The sequence below is a fragment of the Silurus meridionalis genome, chromosome 5, assembly GCF_014805685.1.
Source record: "Silurus meridionalis isolate SWU-2019-XX chromosome 5, ASM1480568v1, whole genome shotgun sequence".
Classification (NCBI taxonomy): domain Eukaryota; kingdom Metazoa; phylum Chordata; class Actinopteri; order Siluriformes; family Siluridae; genus Silurus; species Silurus meridionalis.
In genome coordinates, this window is record NC_060888.1 from 5182036 (window position 1) to 5202923 (window position 20888).

At 38.2% G+C, this 20888-nt stretch overlaps 1 protein-coding gene across 1 annotated transcript; it reads left to right on the forward strand.

Annotated features, from left to right (window-relative positions):
• Positions 1-15166: 15166 nt before the first annotated feature.
• On the forward strand, positions 15167-19251 carry egr1 (early growth response 1). The gene is made up of 2 exons (XM_046850127.1): positions 15167-15854; positions 16584-19251. The coding sequence occupies exons 1-2, from the start codon at positions 15653-15655 to the stop codon at positions 17933-17935; spliced, it is 1554 nt and encodes a 517-aa protein (XP_046706083.1). The 5' UTR covers positions 15167-15652; the 3' UTR covers positions 17936-19251.
• Positions 19252-20888: the final 1637 nt, after the last annotated feature.

A 20888-nucleotide genomic window follows, 5' to 3' on the forward strand; every position in this document is an offset into this window, starting at 1 on the left:
ATGTACGCTATACATTTAACTGCCACTTTAATAGGAACACCCAGGTCATTTGTGTAATTGTTCAATCAATCAATCAATCAATCAATCAATCAATCAATCAATCAATCCCTCATGTGTAAGCAGCAGGATGTATTACATAATAGATATACAGATCAAGAGCTTGATTAATGTTCACATCAAACATTATAATAGGGGGAAAAACATGTGATCTCAGTGATTTGGCATGTATGTTGGTGCCAGACTAGTTAAGAAGCCGGATTTTCACACACTACACTATCAGATTTACACAGAATGGTGTGAGAAGAAAATGTGTTCGGTGAATGGCTGGTCTTTGGCTTAGAAATAAGGTCAGGAAGAAGAGAATGGTCTGGGTGGATAAAATTGATAGAAGGTAAGGATTGCTAACAATTGCTCAAATAAGCATTCGTTATAACTGCAGGAAAGCATCCCAGAATGGACAACTTATTCAAGATTGAGGTAGATGGGTACAAAAACAGTAGAACATATTGGTTGTCATTTCCGAGTCTACAATGGGAACAGAAACTAGAGGAGTTAAAGATCGGGAAAACACCGATAATTTTTGTCTTTTTAACAATTGTGTAAGGAACACCATTTAAAAAAAGATATTATAAATGGCTATAGGTTAACTTTTTAATGACAAATATCAGTCTAGTACTGATAAATGGATCCAGACTAAAGAATGAAAATTTCATTCTGAATTTATTTGCTTGAAGAAACACTGTAACATGCTTGTAAGGATGAAAAGTATGCTGACTGAAACATGCTCAGGCTCTTTTGTGGCTCTTTTTCAACTCCGTCATGTGGAGCTGGAGTTCCCCTGGACTCACTCCAGTCTCCCTCCTCCTCATCTCTCTCTCTTTTTCTCTCTCTCTCCTGTGAAGATTCCAATGCATCCCACTGCGCAAGGGGAAAAAACAGGCTACCAAACCTTTCTTTCTTTTCTTTTCTTTTTCTCTCCCCAAGCAGGGCTTCATAGCTTCTTTTTGTTTGATGGTTGCTGACCTTTCAGATTGACCCTCGGCAAAAAAAAAAAAAAAAAAGTAATGACTCACTTCCTCTTAGAGAGCTGTTCGGCTTTTTTTATTCACCAGATTTAAGTGACCGCGTTCCTACAGCAAGCCCAAATGTAAAAGAAAAAATCAACCTGGTGCTGTGTTCTGTGAAACTCCTCAACCCACTTTGTATTGCATGCTGACAGCAGAAACTTTCAAATTTGCAGGTAGTCAGCGAAAATAAAATGGAATATCAGCACGTCATAATATTCGCCGAACAGAACAGCTCAGATACAAACCTTATTTTAACATCTTCATCTTGGTTTCGTTTTTTTTCTGCTGTCATAAATCTTCCCTCCTTATGCAATTGTGTAATAAGATAAGGAAATTCATATTAGCAGTCAGGCATGCTCTTACTAAGGTGGTCCAAAGAGCGGACATTAGAGCGGACATTGCCAGGGATTAAATTGAGCTGTTGGGGATGGGACGCTGAAATACGGCAAGGTCCTAGGACCTCTAACACTACTATTATTACTACTACTGCTACTACTACTACTACTACTACTACTACCACTGCTATTACTACAATTACTACCACTACTACCACCACTTCTGCTACTACCACTACTACTAATGCCAATACTACCACTAATCTTACTACTACTAGTAATCACACTACTACTTCTACTGCTACTACTAAAACAACAACTACTACTACTACTACTACTACTACTACTAATAATAATAATAATAATGATAATAATAATAACAACAACACTAATAATACTGATTAAATAACAATGTCCAATTCGAAATTTGTACCATATTGTCACTCAAATCCTAATCCATACATATTTGTTTAACTTTTCCTAATGTTTTACACATAAAAATCTGAGGTATCCGCAACCTGTGCTGCAGTAGAAAATTTAACACATTCGCAATTGTTTTACAGCCCAGACAGGTGACAAGGATGTTACCCTCAGGGCTTGGACAAATGAAACCTGCCTGTCCCGATCACGACCAGTTCGTCAACTACTGCTCAACATTTACCTGCCTATCATCTCAGCCTCTGAGCATGGTGAGACATGTTAAGCCATTGTTTTATACCTCATTAAACCTTTCAATTAAGGCCTCTTTATAGGCTGTGCAACAAAATTTCATACCATCATATAAGAATATAAGAAATGAATACCATTTGTTTTGTAAGCCCTGAACAAACAAGTGAACTGTGCATGGTTATTTGACTCAAACTGTTTTATTTGAGGTAGTATATGAGTAATTTTGCTGTTATAGTGCCCTCGAGAGCAATACTTGATAATAAAGTAACAGCATTTCGCAAGCTTTAATAACAATGAGAATTTTAATAACAATGAGAGACATAGCTGTTAGTAGATCAAGTGTCTAAAATTAGTTCTGTTTTGTTTAACCGTCTCCTCACGGTGGGTTTTTTCTGTTATTTTAGGGTCTTGCTGGCAGCGCTGCATCTGTGAGCTGCTTCCGTTTTCCACGCGTCAGCAATGTGGACTCTCCGTTTCTGGTCTGTGATATCACGGAGCACAGGAAGTGACATCACTTTCCTGTTCGCAGAACTTGATAATTGCACCCAGACAACAGATGACAGCTCAGCTGTGCTGTGCTGTACTGGAAAATGGATATGACTGTGGTTAGCCTGGTGAGGTTAGCCTCATAACAGGGCTGCTTTATTGGTCTCGACTCCTCTGGTTCTTATAGCACACACACACACACACACACACACACACACACACACACACACACACACACACACACATTGGTGTTGGAACACCAGCACACACACACACAAAGCTGTCCACAGAACAAGCTGTTCGGTTTTTAATACTATTTTATGTACTGTAGTGTCCACAGTAGAGTCCAATAACTCTTTTTATGATGTTGTTTACCAAAAAACTACCACAAGTTTTTATTTACTTAATTCTTATTTAAGACTTTAGAACACACTGGAACATATTTCAAACAGTTTGAGGAATTGTTGTCTGTAAGTCTATCTTTGGTCTATCTAAATATTATTTAAATTTGTGCCTCCTATTTAATCTAAAAAGGCAATAAAGTATAAACGGTCAAGTTACAGCTGATGTTGAATCAGTATAACTTTACCATGACCTTTAACCCTAGTGTTAGTTGCCAGTGTTTTTTGAGTGCTTTTGAATAAGCAAAAATGTGTTATCTTTAACACAATACTTAACGCATAACTGCTTCAAGAAAAACAATTCTTGAAGACAGTTAATGAAGGCAGACTTTTGGACTCCCTTTTATTTGTGGCTTGATTCAATTACCGACAACACAATGATTCATCATGCATGCCTTTAACAATCCCAAACAGTGCATAAAATAATACAGCAATGGGTTTGGATTGTACAGTAGTCGTTAGTCAGTTTTATTTTCATTTCAACAAATATAATGATAGGAAAAAAAGCATGTTCTGGAATGACACACCCTATGGTTATAGTTATAGTTGTAGGGTGAGGGTGTAAACCTTTACAGAAAGCTGTCAATGGCCTGTGACCATCAGTGAAGCTTATACAGTAAGGAAATTCATTGTGCCAATCACACAAACGGCAATGTATTGTATTTTTACCTAATGAGGTGTAGGTAGTACATGCCCGGAGGGCTCTTTTCACACTATCGCTGCTGCAAGGTAGCATTTGATATACAACTTACTTTTGTGACAACATTTAAAAGAATTACATAAAACACGAACTACGGGAGGCGGGATAGAAAAACTGCAAAGTGCAATGGAATTTGAGAAGCAGCTTGAAGCAAATAAATCTGCAATTAGATTCAAAGCTTTGCTAATGTGCCAGACTCTCATGCTAGCCAGAGTTTAAACTTCAAGTTTTTCTAGCTCTTTATTCTTCTTCAACCAATTCATTAACAGTACTTTTATCACCAAACACCACAAACATTTCCATTATATGGTAGCTCTCATTTATCTAGGACTGTTAATAACATTAACATTAGCAAAACGTAATAGCATAATAGCATTTTTAACTGTTTGAGAGCTCTTTGCCTAGTAGATATGTATACAAATATCCAATTTATAAACAATTAAAGAAAGAAAGAAATATGCTTTATACTTGTCACATGTACTTTACAGCACAGTGGAATTCTTCTCTGCATATCTTCACTGGCCCTGTGCTCTGACCCCAACATCCTAACACTGCTGTAGTCAGAGAGCAGATGGTCAGCCAAGGTACAGTGCCCCTGGAGCACAGAGGGTTTGGGGCCTTGCTCAGGGTCCCTAAACATGGCGGCTTGGCAATACCAGGGCTACCACTGAACACTGAGCTAAACACTGAGCTACCACCTCACCTTTGCTTTATTTTTTTCAGTTTCGTGCAGTGTGGTGCATTAACACAAAATGGATTCATTTAAAAGGGTACTGAACTACTTGTCACATGGCAAGTACCCTTAAGAGTACAATTTCGTAAGTATCGTGATTATTTAAATGATTTCAGCAGTATACTAGTCTATACACAACAACAGATCAAAAGCAGGATACCACCCTATACAATTTTTTTTCCTGTGAGTGTGGACTTGTGCTGTACTATTAAATATATTTCATGACATATTTGAGGGGCTTTATCAGTTGTACCACAAATCCAGCCAAGGGAACTACTATAGAGTTAAATCAATTTTAACTCTTTAAAACATTTATAAATATGTTTCCATATTTCCTGCTGTTCTCGTTATCTACTAACGTCATTTTATTTTCCAACGGTATATATATAAATATATACAATGCATTTTTTTTGCATATAAGCAGCCCTGGTTGGTCAGCAAGCTGAATTCGAGCCTTGCATCTGAATTGCAAATCTAACATCATGGGCATGGAACAAAAGCAAACTGTGTACTGTACTTTCCAACCACAGTTCTCCACTTCACCTAAGTGTTTTGCATAGTAAAATGGCCTCAGTGCTGGAGGGTGGGTGGGAGGGAGTTTTCCCCTACTTGTGATTACCGCAGTCTTTCAATGTGTACCTGCATTTTCATGTGCTGGTGTAAAACTAAGGCAGCATAACAAACCTTTTGATGTCCAGCAAGCTTATAGTGTAAGTGTACTTGGGACCAATAAGAAGATTGAAAGCCCTTAAAGTTGAGTCAAGAAGTCGAATCCAGTAGATAGATATCTGTGCAGACTCTCTGGTGGAACGGGTGAGGATCGTGCACAATAAATCATGTTTTCATCTAAATAAAGAAACCAAAGACAATAGGCTTGGTACCTTGGAGACCGAGAGACCGGGAGGGCTCCTTTGCCATGGCAACTGTGTGCTGGGATGAGCACTGTGCACAGTGCTGAGATGCGGACTTGGGCGTTGATGGCAGTGGGAGAATGTAAAGAATGTGGCAAGCATAGAATATTACATAAAAGTAACTCAATATTAATAAAGACATGTTTCAAGAACAGACAACTCGGATTTCAAGTATACTTTGTCAGAGTAACAGTAAGTCCAGTCTTCATCAGTTATCCTGTCATAATCTTGTCTTCAAGGTACATGAGCAATAATAAACATCTAATGGACACAACTAAACAACAATGATCTGGACAGCTTAAAATGCCAAAGAACATTCTAGACATATTTTGGGAAAAAAATGTTATAGGAAACTATAATCTGCGCAATGGTTATAGAATATGTAATAACATCTTATAAAGTGTTAATCCTGTTATAGCACAGGGATTTGCCAACATTTTATAGTTACATGTTATGTCATAGTACTTCATTGAAAATATTATCATTTATATATGCCATTATAAATACATTACAGCAGCTGTAACCAATACCCAACAATAATGCTTTTTATTAATATTTGCTGTTATAATAAACTCCATTCTTCTGAAAAGATGTTCCACTAGATTGTGTGTGCTTATAGAGATTTGTGCTCATTCAGCTACAAGGTCTTTATTAAAGTCAGGTACTGATGTAAGGAGGCCTGGGATACAGTCAGCAATCCAACTGATCCCAAAGGTGAGTTCAGAGCTTTATAGCAGGTGATCCTCCACATTTAACCACATAAACTGTTTCTTTGTTGTAACAGTTTGAAAAAGAACCACATATGCCTGAAAAATTATGATGTCCCAATACTTTTGTTTATAGTCTATATAGTATATTAATAGCAAAGTGTCAGTTATTTATGTCTTTTAGGGTAATAAACTCAACAAGCCCAATTATTATGTTCTGTATTAAAAATGTGTTCAAACCAGCAATTTGAAATGTAAGACACCTTAATGAACAGGTTTGTTGCTCCACAATTCATAATTATGGCTAAAACGCACGTTTTAACGTTTAACTCATACAGACCAGAGTTCAGAAACATGCTCTAATCTAATTGTTGCTAATTTTGGCCAAATTATTTTTAGTTAAGGACTGAATAAACATTAGTCACTGCAGGTGTATTCTTTCCAAAGTAATCAAATGTCAGTTAACGTGTGTTAGCTTACTTCAGTAGTTTGTTAGCCGGATTAAAATATTAGCGTTACAAAATAATTCTAGAAATTATTACATGACTGAGTCATGTATCAGACTGTGTATTGTGTAAAGAAGAAAACATGCTGTGATTAAAAAAATAATCAACAAAGGACCCTGATATGAAGTGGGAGTAATATAATAATAATAATAATAATAATTATTATTATTATTATTATTATTATTATTGTTATTATAAAAGCATGTGCTGAAATGTTTTATTCCTCTAAAATAAAAATGAAAAGTCAATTATACGTTTTAATTTATTACTGAACGATTTACAGTTACATTAATGTTGTGGAAGGTCCATTCTTTATACTGTGCATTCTATTTGTTAGATAGATAGATAGATAGATAGATAGATAGATAGATAGATAGATAGATAGATAGATAGATAGATAGATAGATAGATAGATAGATAGATAGATAGATAGATAGATAGATAGATAGATAGATATTTACTATAACATGATAATGCATAACAAATAAGTGTACTCATCTCATCAAAACCTTTGATTATAATGTCTGGGTTTTTTTAGTAAATAAACACTAGCCCAATGCCTTATGAATAAGCAAAATGAAGACTTAAACACCCTGGTGGTGAATTGATGGATGAAATGATAGACAGACTGAAAACTGTTGAAACCAGCATTCCTCGCATCCATTGTTGTCATTACCGGGGAATTACAGTGCATCGCCCATGTGCCAACAGAAACAAGTGTGTACAAGTCCACGTGTAAGTGCAAACGTACATGAGTGGGTGTATTTTTGTTTACTCTCACTCATTCGTTCTCTCTTTTTCATTTTCTCTCTCTCTCTCTCTCTCTCTCTCTCTCTCTCTCACTGCCTAATTCTGAAGTGCAAAGCAAACACATAGCAGCAGCAGCAGCAATCATGGGGTGAAGAGTGTGAACTGCCTCTTGTATGTAGACAGAGCTCCTGTTAGTTTCCTGTGGTCACGGAACAAAAAGTGCTTGTCTGTGTGCGCCTTGTATCATAGTGGCATAGAGCAGGGGACCTGGGCCGCATGACTAAGAGAAAATGAAACGCGCCTTCTCTTCTACCTCAGGATTGTTGACGAGACCGCAGAAACGGTGCAAATTTGTTGTTTAGGGTTTTCTGGTTAAGATGCTTCTAGACCTAGTGTCATCCCACACACATCAATATATCACCAATGTTTAATCTTAGGCTAAGATCACAGTCAGATTACCACCCAAACCAGGCCGTGAAACCTTTGTTCCACTGCAAAGGAGCGTTTACTTTGGCAGATAGTGCAGTGTGTAATCTTTCTGTTATCATTATTTAGTCAGTGTTTATTCACTGGCATTGTTGAGTTTCTGTCCTAGCAAGTGGTAGGAAAAAAAAACAGCAATTTACAGAACAAACACCGAACACACCTCTCACTTTTTTCCTATTAGCTCAGCCAAACTGTATTATTTTGCTAATTTAGTGATCATAACCTTATGTGGATCTGGATTTTGTGCAGTAACAAATTCAAAATCTTATTTGGGGGCTTGCAGTTAAATATTAATGGATGTATGACGGTCTGGGAAAACAAATTTTTCAGATTATCTATCCCCAGATTACAATAAATTATAATGAAATACACTAAAATTGCAATCAAAGGAGTGCATTAATTTTCAACATCAACTCTTCTTATAGGTTTTCAGTGTCAGTACTTGGTAATAGTAGATAATATTATAGGCAGCATTTTTTGTCTTCTTTTTTTTTTTGTAGCTGTTCTGTCAGTCCTTCCTGATTTATTCAGAATTTCCCCCGTATCCAGCTACAGCTGTTGTGCTGTCTGTCAGATCAGTTTAAGTTTCACATGTCCTCCTTTATCCTTTCTGAAGAACTCCATGTGCGTTGGCTGTTTATATTGCATGACTCTGAAGCTCCCCAACTCTCTGACTGGATCTAAGGGTTGGCTACCTGCAGGCCATATTGGATCATTTCAATTCATGGTCCACCACTTTGACCTGACTGGACTTGAAGCCCTCGGGCACTACAGCAAAATGGCCGGGGTGCTTGTCTAAGCTTGCAGGAGCAACTAGGCTTCCTGAGGACAGACTCAAAACAGTAAGAGTCAAGAGTAAAAATTTCTTTGTGGAAAAATCCCAGTTTAAAAAGCATAAAATGAAAATTTTGATGCATGTGTGTGGTATGTATATGACTGTTTAAAGAAACAACTGTAATTGCATACAGTTACAGAACACAATTCAAAGGAATTTCAGTCAAACAGGTTGCAAAAGGGCGGTGCTTGGTAGCCTCGAACATATCCTCATGCTAGTTTGCTCAGTTAGCAACTGAATATACAGTAGATATAAGCAGGGCATTAAAGTAAATACAAAAGACAACTGTTGGTTCACTGTATATAAAGGTAATAATATATATGTAGTATATACACTAGTAGCTGTAGTAAAGGTTAAACATAGTGCACAAAGTTTTCCAGAACAACAGAACATTCCAGACAAAAATTCTTCATCAGCTTTGCAAAAAAATTACAAAACATCCCAGGAAACCTTGGATACTACACTTAAATTTTAATACATCTACTTTAATATCTGTACTACAATGCACACTGCACTTTCCCTTTTATTATTTCCACTTTTCATTTTTCCTGCACTAGCCAAAGAAATAGTATCTACATATCCGGATGCTAATCTGAATCCATGTAGTGTGTTCAGGTATTTCTTTCAACCACAGACCACAACTCTCATTTCACTAATAAGTTTTTCCTTCCTGATAAGGAGCTTGTTAGTCAAATCAGCTGGTGTGTTGGATGTTGTGTCATACTGGCATTCATTTGTCGCTGTCTCTTTTTTGACAGTCTATAGATGAACCATGTTAATAAGAATAACGCTTTTCAGCTGTGGTAGGTTATAAATCGAAATGCGATAGTGTGCATGACCCAGAATTCACTTGAGTCATGCACACCTAAAAATTCTCAGGAACAATAACAGTCCAGCCGGCTGGTTTAGTCATCACTCTGGCATTCCAATATTACACTGAAAGAAAATACATTGCATAAGATACAGCAGAGGCAAGCAAATAGGTAAGCCTTAGAGGGTCGAATAATTAGCATGTGATAATTGCACACACTGTACATTATTTTGCTTAGATGTGGCTGCAACTTTGACATGCATATGCAGCTGTGCTTTTCTTCTGGGTATTCCATAGAGAAATAAATACACTACACATTAGATATATGATACGTTACACCAGAAGCTTGTTTCAGTGCCAATTGTTTTCCAGGCAGACACAAGCCCAATAGCCACTGATAAGTACATACTACCTTTGGTGATATTAAACGCTTTATAGGAGTCCAGGTCCTCTAAATAGCAAACCGGGAAGTCAAAACCCATTTTATACAGTGTGTGCAAACACAATTTGTAGTGTTCCTATGTTCTTTCAGAGCAACTAGATCCATCATGAGTCTATTAATTATATACACTATAGTATACGGTATACTGTGCATGCTTATTATAAATATTAATTCAGTTATATTTCAGATTTACTAAACAGATTCAACTAAACAGCTTTTAAAACCTTTCACAGTTTTTAAATACACACTCCAACCTGATCATATTAGCACTGCACTTCCTGTTCAGCAGGTTTACCACAATTGCAGCCTGTTTAAAACTGCAGCTATAATAATTTGAGCACATTCAATATAAGTTTATCAGTTCTCTAATCTAATAATGGTGAAGTTCATTTACTGCACCTGTTTTTTTTTATAAATACTAATAGCAGAAAAAAATGTGTTTATCAGTACCACCTCATCTATACTGCAAAATTCAAGCCTCTAAGCAATTAATTACCACAAATCAGCTCTCATTCTCCATTATTTGGTCAAATGGCTATTCAAATAAATACAAATAAACACCAATATATATTGAACAGCAGACATGCACACTTTCGTTTTCAGTTCACAAGAGCTCTGTGAGATGCACATAACATGTAAGCCCATTAATTTCTCTTTTTACATCCAGAAATATTTATATTATCACACCATGAATGAAACACATATAGCATGGATTTGACCAACATTCGAAATATGCTTATACAATGCATTCAATGCACATGAAAATGTTTAAGATGCTGCTTCTTTTTCCATTCACACAGGCCAGAGACTTTCAGGCCTTAATGTTATACAAAGCAGAGCATTAAAAACCTGAGTAGTCACTATTTAGCTGAAAGTAAATAAAAGCTATTGTAAAAGTAATCAAATGACCAATTTGATCTCAATACTTTGTAACTAAGAAGACAGCAACATTTATGCTTACTTAAAGGTTTTCATCTTAATTGTAATGCTATTTTATTGACATTTAAGCAAACTGAAATAGTTAAAATATAGTTTTTGATAGTAATACTTAAAATATTTAGACAAAAAAGTTTTGTTGAAACTTAACTAATATTAGCTAGCTCACTGAAGATTCTGATTGGTTCATTTGACTTACCTTGCTAATGGTACTGTAGATATCTAACTTTTCTCTCATTAACTAACTAATATTAACTTGTATTTAGATGAGCTTGCTAAATATTACATGCCTATGTATCTCATTAACAAATCTGTTGTCAGATAACACAAATGATTGTTGAAAATTTCATTCATAACCCTGAACTTCCTGTCTGAGCTAAGGCTTTTTCTGTTGAGGTACTTTGCCTGCACAGTTGCAAAAAGGTGTCACATAATTTATGTTCAATACGACATCAGGTTTTTTAGTGGATTTTTTTGTGTTTTTTTCCATCATACAGAATGAATACACCACCCACCGTCCACCCCCCTTCTCTGAGGCTTAACATAATCTTCAACGTGTATGCCTTATCTAAATCTCATATAATCTTGCAAGTCTTTACCACACTTTCTCCTCCTTGAAGTTGAAATAACATGGGATAACACACACTTCTCCCTTTTACCCTCCCTAAGTAAGCTAATAGATTGCTGGATTGGTGAGATATCCGAGGTCTAGCCCTCTGCCGTTCTGTTCTTTCCCTTTTTCCCTCTCTGTTGTCTGCTGGCCGCCCCCACTGGACTCACCTTTATGCTAATGACAGGGATAGCACGGAAGGGAGGTGGTGAGCGGAGGTGGGCGAAAAGAACAAGCGAGCAAGAGAGAGTCTCCATCAGGCTGCCAGCCAGAGTCAGTGATTAATTCCAGCAGATGCCTGGTATTTGCTTCTGATTGTGGGGGTGTGAAGATCTCCCTCTCTTTCCCTCACTCGATCTCTCTCTTTCTCTCTCTTTCTCTCTCTCTTTCTCTCTCACTCCCTCACTTTCTCTTTTCCCAGCTAACCCATCTCCACCCAAGCAGGCTGGCAGGACTTAATTAAATATTAAACCAATGGGTGATCGAGTGAGTGAATACAGACAGAGGCGTGGGTTGCTGCGTAGGTGCAGGGAGAGCCAGCATTTTGTAACAAGGACAGGGAGATACCCCCTCCGCACACATACACACACACACACACGCACACACACTTGTACAGACACACACTAATAAGGATTTCACCAGCATGTGGGCTGGAGCAGTGTTATATCACAACAGGTTAGACCAACTACCTACGCAGCCCTGGGTGTCTGGATCCCCCCCCCTCCCTTCTCTGTTGGGAAACACCCTCCCACAGCCCGGCTTCCATTTCTACCTCTATCGATAAGAAACTCGTGCACATATACTTTTTTTTTATGGTGAGTCATTATCTAGATTTTTTTAATAGACCTAGTATAGTATTTACATATAAATACACTAATCTTGTTATCTTAAAGAAACTGACCATAGCCACAGGTTACCATATATTCATATGCATACTATTCAATATATATTAATTTCCATACATTTTCAAGAAACAGGGTCATAAAGATGGCAGAGCACATCCCAGGAACTCTGCTGCCAAGGTGGGATTTCACTGGATGGGCATGTCAGAAACATGCACACATCAACACGTATTATCTAGAAGTTTGGAGTAGCCTATTCACCATTTTTTTGGAAATTGGAGAAAACCAGAGAATCCAGAGGAAACTCATGCAGACTCAAGACAATGCAAATGGCAGCATAGGGTCACAATGAAACCAGAGGCCCTGGACAAGTGATGCATCCCATTTAAACCAAAATGACACAAAGTTTAGCATTTTATTAGATTTACTTTATAGGTAGAAATAAACTGGAAACTCGATTTAATCCGACACTTGTAATAAAATATTAGTTTAATTTGGGGCCTTATTGTAAAGCATGTCATGTTTTTATCAGTAATGTATCTTCAGTGCCTGAGTAATATTCTTAAATTGCATTATATAAAGGATGTGCAGGCATTTCCCTGCAAAGCCCTGCGATTCAACTATCAACTGATATCACTTTTCTCATCAGGCTCTCTCACAGAGGCTTGCAATTACTAAAAAGGACACTTCAACTGACGCTTCTCCTTGCCAAAACGCACTTCGCCTGTGTGTTTCAATCACGAAATTACACAGGTTAAATTTAAAGGTGCGTAATTAAATTATTGCATAAAGTGTAATTAAATCATTGCATCTTTTCCCCTTTTCCCAAAGCACAGTCTCATCACTGTAGGCCCTGGGGCAATTTCTCCCATTTCAAAGTGTAAGAGAGGCGCCGCACTTGCACTGACTCAGCAGAGGCCCATCGATCTGTCCTCGGCAAAGTCCCTGCTCTAAGATCAGTGCTTTTTTTTTTCCTACTGCACTTTTTACAGGTTTTTGCAAATGCATGAGTGTGTGTTCTGACTGACGGGGAGAATACCATCGCATTGAGCCAAAAAAACACTATCCCCCGCAATTAATCTGATTAAAGGCCTCGCCATGTCAGCAACAACGTCCTGCAGGACGTGTTGCCAAATTGGTCAGTTTACCACCCTATAGGTCTATTTTTAATCAAGCAGGATTGTGAAAAATAGCCTTCGGCTGGCATAAATACTGCATTTAATTACTTCATTCATTCGTTACCAGTTTGGTCTACCAATAATAATAATAATAATAAACCAGCAGCCCTGTAGGTACATATTTGCATACTATATATCCATTGATTGACATTTAAAGAAATGAAGTAAAAATTTGTAAATTGAGAATGCAGATTATATTGAAGTAGAATAATATTTTTTCTATTTAATTATTTTTTATTATTGTTTTGGCTTGTGGTCAATTGGGAAAGAGGTTGTGAAATTACGAACGGCCTGAAAGCAGGGGATCCAAACTGGCAACCCTGTCTGTAAAAAGAACGTGCTGCATACCTTCACAATCATTGTAACACCTTTAGTATGTTATATGGTGTATGCTAAAAGATATAACTTAAAAATAATAATAATAATAATAATAATAATAATAATAATAATAATAATAATAAGGACCATCTATGCATAGACTCTAATAAATGTAATTAATATTACACTAAATAATGAAGGAATATTCATAAAGTATTATGATGATGATGATGATGATGATGATGATGACTATTATTATTAATATAATTATTATCACAATAGTATAAGTGTATTCATAATAATAATAATAATAATAATAATAATTGGTGTTGATTGCTTGCTTGCTTGATTGATTGATTGATTGATCAACCCAGAATGCTTATAACTAAGAATAAACATGGAACCTACAAAATACAATTTGAAATGTCTTCCCTTTTTTAATCATAGACTACAAATCTTTAATCAACTCAAGATCTCATCCTGGACCTGAATATTTCCACCTAACATTTCACAGAAAGATTTATTAAGGTGCTGCAGCTGGGCTCCTGTCTCTTTCCTGCTCAGATCTAGAATAGGGGATTTCAGGAGGGAAAAAACCGCTAGGAGACATGTTATACCAGTAACATGTGCATGCAGTGAAGGTTCAGAAGCGTGTTTTCACTAATAAACAACGTTGCAGGGACTTTCGACACAAATAACCGCAATTAGCCTAAAAGACATTGGCTGTGTCCCAAACCAACTATTACGCCACCTACGTTATGTGCAATCCTGATTGTGCGATTTGTTTAGGAACGCGCTTGTGATTTATAATTTCGGTCTATTTATTGAACACAATAAAGGCGAAAGGGGTTTCTCGTGTTGCAGTATATGTACATAAATCAGCTCTATCTAACTGGCGCATTAGAAATAATGCATGGCTGGAGATTGAAGGTAAAAAGAAAAAAAGTTGCGACTCATAAATTGCTGGATCGAGCTACATGAAATAGTGCTGACATGAGTTATTGTGCTGGACTTCAGCTGCAATCCAAACCCTGTGTGTGTGTGTGTCTTTCTCTCTGTCTCTTTCTGTCTCTCGTTTTTTGGCAGCGCGACACCAGGAAACTCCAAAAAAGGACAGGGAAGTGGAAACCCACCGGATTCGGTCCTTATGTAGGCATGACCCTATATGGCATGGCGGAGCGGGGTCTTCCGGCCGGCGCGCGACAGGGAAACCCGAATATTCACCGAGTGCGTCTTGCTTTCGGTGTTTAACTCGATCGGTTTTACAGCGGACAATAAAATTAGAGTTTTTATTAATTTATTGCACGGATTTTAAAGTCCTAAAGCTAACCTGTGCGCTTCTTTTCCTCGCCATGTGTCCTCGGCTGCAGTGCCTAAATATGGGCTTCCTTCTGTCCATATATGGACATCTACGTCACGAAGGGAGTGTATATAAAGGACTAGGGAACCTCGGGCGCGGAGGAAAGAGCGCTGAGAGCCCAAGTGACTCAACGGCAGATAGATAGATAGCTGATAAAACCAGAATGCGCTAACATTCTCGAAATACAGTTCGAAAACAACAACAACAAGAATTGAACTAATAAGAAGCGTCTGAGAATCAGATCCAGACCCAGTTTGGTGTGAACACCATCCATGCAAACAAAAAAGACGCATTTTGTGTTATGATAAGAAGGAAACCCTGAATCAAAAAAAAATTATAGGGGGAAAAAAAAGTGGATTTTCTTACCTTTTTGGGACAAACAAAAAGGAAAGAAAGCAAGCAAGATACATTAAGGAGGAAGATCAGCAAAAGGGAGAGAGAGGAAGAAGAAGAAGAAGAAGAAGAAGAGAAAGAAGAACACAGCATCTGCACCGCTCTCGTCCCAAAGGGGCTACCTGCTGATCTGTCAGTGCACGCGACTCTGCAAGCCACACACACTCCAAACAGAGATGGCTGCAGCCAAGACAGAGCTTCTTCCTGCTCTGCAGATCTCAGACCACCTGAGCTTCCCTCACTCCCCCATGGATAACTACCCCAAGCTGGAGGAGATGATCATGCTCAACTCTGCGGGGATCCTGAACGCCTCCGCACACGAGGGTAACGGTTTTGGCTCTGGGGAACCCGGCGAGCATTACGACCACCTGACTGGAGGTAAGAGCTCAGACTTAATCCATTCTGCTGTGTATGTGTGTGTGTGTGTATGTGTGTGTGTGTGTGTGTGTGTGTGTGTGTGTGTGTGTGTGTGTGTGTGTGTGTGTATGTGTGAGGGGGGTATACTCAAAAACAAATTGAATAAATTTAACTGTGAACATCATGATTTATTATATGGCATTGAATGCATCATGATGGAAAAATATTCATCTGATCTGTATATCCAAGCATGCTAAATAACTAATTCTTATATATATATAACATACAGGTTAATTTAAATTGCTTTTATTTGCATCAGCTGAGCTGCAGATTGAATTAATTATCAGATGCTTTTAGCTATGTAATGAAATTGAAGAGCTGAGAGAGAGAGAGAGAGAGAGAGAGAGAGAGAGAGAAAGCATAAATGCAGATGGCATAGCTTGTGCTGGCTCTAGTGCTTGTCTCTAAGAGAGCTCAGTAAATGTGTGTATGTTGGGGAGAGCTCAGCAGCAAATGTGTGTATGCGTTTAGTGCGTCTGTGTGAGGGTGGCATTCTTTTGCTTCTCCATCAGCACCTGCTGCTTTGTCTGAGAGAGTGGGGAAACACATACTCCGCTTTCAGCGGGGTCTCCCATCTCAAACACCTCAGGGATCTTTATTGTGCATTAATGTGTCTCAGAGCAGCTGAGAGAGAGACAATGATGCAGAACACGGTTCTCAATTTTCTCCATTTTGTTGTTGTCTCTGTAGATACTCTTCCAGAAATTGCCCTGAGCTGTGAGAAGTCCCTGGCTGAGCAGAGTTATGCCTCTCAGCGGCTGCCCCCCATCTCCTACACGGGCCGCTTCACTCTCGAACCCGCCACCTGTAGCAACAGCTTGTGGGCGGAGCCACTGTTCAGCCTGGTCAGCGGATTGGTTGGTGTTAACCCACCCATGACTTCAATCACATCGTCGTCAAACTCACAAGTCACTCCCTCCTCCTCACCTGCTTCAACTTCAAGCATGTCCTCCGTTTCCTCCTCCTGTTGTTCAACATCATCCTCAACAACATCTAGTCCAAGCCTCAGCTGCTCTGTGCACCAGAGTGAGCCCAACCCCATTTATTCAGCCGCTCCAACCTACTCCAGTGCCAGCCCTGACATCTTTCCTGAGCCTACTGCCAACTTCCCATCAGCGGTGGGTAGCAACCTGCCATACCCACCCCCAGCTTACCCCAGCAGCAAAGCATGTGGCACCAGTTTTCCAGTTCCTATGATCCCCGACTACCTGTTTCCCCAGCAGCAGAGTGAGATCGGCCTCGCTCCTGTTGAGCAGAAGCCCTTTCAGACACAGCAGCCTTCACTTACACCACTCTCCACCATCAAGGCCTTTGCCACACAGACTGGCTCACAGGAGCTGAAGAGTGTCTACCCAACGCAGCTCATTAAGCCCAGTCGTGTGCGCAAATACCCAAACCGGCCAAGCAAGACACCACCACACGAGCGGCCCTACGCCTGCCCTGTGGAGACGTGCGAGCGGCGCTTCTCTCGCTCCGATGAGCTCACGCGCCACATCCGCATCCATACAGGCCAGAAACCCTTCCAGTGCCGTATCTGCATGCGCAACTTCAGCCGCAGCGACCACCTCACCACTCACATCCGCACACACACTGGTGAAAAACCTTTTGCCTGCGACATCTGCGGACGCAAGTTTGCCCGCAGCGACGAGCGCAAGCGTCACACTAAGATCCACCTGCGGCAGAAAGACAAGAAGGCTGACAAAGCCACCTCGGTCTCGACCACTATCCAGAACTCAATCACCTCTGTCTCCATTTCAGTCCCCTCACCCGTGTCAAGCTACCCATCCCCTATCGCCTCGTACCCATCTCCAGTCTCTTCCTTCCCTTCTCCGGTAGCATCATGCTATTCCTCGCCTGTGCATACCTCCTACCCATCTCCCTCTATCGCCACCACTTACCCATCTCCTTCCACCACCTTCCAGTCCCCCATGGTCACCTCCTTCCCAAACTCTGTGGCCAGCAACATCTACAACTCTCCCGTGGCAACGCCGCTGACCGATATTCAGACGTCGCTTTCTCCACGGACAACTGAAATCTGCTGAGACTGTTCTCCATCCTGTCCTCCCAGTCTTCACATTTGCTCCCGTCTGAGAGGGTGAGAAAGACTTGTTAATCTCTGAATTTCCCCCCCTCTGCAAAAAAGCACTTTTTTGGCCACACTCTCCATGATGCTGAGTTAAATATTCCAAATGGTCAAGGACTCGAAAAGACATCTGATACGAAAAGGGACATTTTTCTTTCATTCTCTCGCTTCAAACGAGGATTTCAAGACTTTTAAGGACGACAAAGTAAAGCAACAGGCTTCGGCAAGTTTCTTAGATTTCCTCTGAGTGTACAAACGAGGAAAAGGACCTTATTGTTGTAAACTAATGCCTGCAGGTTTCAAGCTCAAATGTCCTCAAGGCATTTACAAACAGACATTAAATAATATACATAAGCTACAATATATGTATATTGTACACGTGCCATGTTTGAAATTTTCGTTTGTCTGTTTGTTTTTACTTTTTAGTACCATTGTTGTGGAAATTGATTTTGACTATTTTCATTGTATTATCCTAAATTGAGCAGGGCCATATTTTATACATTCTGTAGTATGTAGTGAAAATGCTGTGATAAGTTTTTTGTTTTTGACTTTGTTTGGATAAAGAGCACTTACGTATTCTGACGCATGTGTAAGAGTAATGTTACTTTCTCTCTTTTTGTAAATATCATCTGCTGGTACTATTTCTCTCTTTCTTTCTTACTCTCACACTCTCTCTCTCTCTCTATTTCAAATGTGACATCAAAAAAGGTCTGCTAAGTGGAGGGAATTATTACAGAGATTTTTAAAAAAAGCATCAAATCTTAAACATTTTCGGTGCCTTTTGAGAAGCCTTGCAGATATTCTGACAGATACGCGCGAGTGGATGCTTTGCATCTGGCCTTAAGGGTTAATGGATTTTTATTTTCTTTCTTTTATTTTCTTTTATTCAGAAAGTCATTTCAAGGAAACGAAGGGAAACAATCCGAGGGCACTGCTTCATGTTTTCTGGGATGTAAGCAAAAAAAGAAATCTATATTTTTGTAACTGAAATGTACATATCTACCGGAGTTGGAATGCTGTAGTTACCTACTGAGTAGGCATGGGATTTTTTGTATGTTATTTACATGCAGTCCATTATTTTGTTGTTATTTTTATTTTGTATTTGTGTTTGTTTAGAAAAGTGACTGTTTATGGCTTCTAAACACATTGAATGCGCTTAACTGCCAGTGGGATATTTGGTGTACAAGATATCCTTCCTAAACAGATACATGAATAAATATAAAAATATATATATAGAATATATATATATATATATATATATATACAATGTTCAAACCTTGTCTTATGTTTGATTGCTTAGCAACACATCTGAACACATTTACACACATGGCCTCAGAGACAGCTACAGTAAAGAAATTAACTGACTTGAGAAAGAAACAGCGAATATTACACTTTGGAAGTTTTCAGATGCTAAATATATATAAATGTATATACACTAATATATTAGTGCATGTGCTTTGTTCCCATATTAATCTCACATTCAAATTTATTTTACATACACTAGAGCCCAAAAACAGGAGCAAACCATGCTATTATTATTATTATTATTATTATTATTATTATTATTATTATTATTATTATTATTATTATTATTAACAACCAGCATGCAAGATGCATCTGTTTGTTTTTACCTATCTTTCTCCAAACTATTTTTTTCCATAAAAATTTGATTAGAAACAATCATCACAGCCTTTTTCATAATAAATGTTATATATTATATATTATTTATATATAATGATTTATTTATATGTATAATAAATAATTAAATGCACCCAATTCATCTAATCTAGATCTTAATTAAAAGCTGCAATAACATAAAATTTAATTAAGAAGCGCCAGCATTAATGCATTTTTTTCCTTTGATGCTCCAGACGTTTACTCAAGTCTTTTGATAAATAAAATAAATAAATAAATGTACTAATAAATAAATGAACAAACTTTATTTGTACAAATATCTTTTTACTAAATTAGTATTGCGTCATGCTTTCGGTGTGCAGTTGGAGATATAATGACAGACACTCTTGACTGTGGTAAATAAAACATTACTTGTGGTGTTTTATCTTGTTTAAATACTAACAAAGAAAAGACATTGAAAGGATTTAGCTGTGTATACAATCAAAATTTAAATTCAAGTGAATAATAGATGATGTAGCATATAAAGATCATTCACAGAATTATTAATGGCGTGTGTTTAATAAAAGCCTGGTGAACAGGTCTAATATTTTATGATAGTATACAGAGATAGCTGATAGAGATTAGACCCTTTAATCGCACATCCTCAGAGGATCAAATGACTCCATAGCATCATTAGTGTAAGTTTTCAAAAAAGACACCATGTGTGATTGTGACTGTGTGCGCTTTGGGCTCAATTATACACCGTATAATTGTTATACACAGAGAGTGGCATTGTTAAATCGGTCGACAATTATGTGAAAGCCCTCGAAATGTGCTCATGAGTCCAAGTTTCATTATCCACACTGCTTTTAAGAATAACCCTAATATTTGTCAGTTGTACGCTGCTGCATGACTCTTTGGCAAAAGGGTAATAACAAACTGCTGGATTTCATTTCCATGATAGGAAAAAAAAGATGATATGTAATTATAAGCTCTCCTGACATTATTTTTATTCTCATCCATGTATATCCAGATTCAGTGGACATACTGTATAGAGAGGCAATTTGGTTACAGTATCGCTGCCTAATAAATACTTTTTTTAGAAATTACAGAAGATCTATTTATAATCTAAATGTAAAATAAAAAAGAGACAAAAAATGAGTCAGATTTGGATTTTAGGTCAGGCTGAAAGATGTAGGCTGTGACAGCAGTAATGGGATGGAGAAACAGCTATAGTGAGTATGGGTGGGATTTTCCCAAAGTATGAAGCAACATTGGTACAAGCGATCCAACCACTA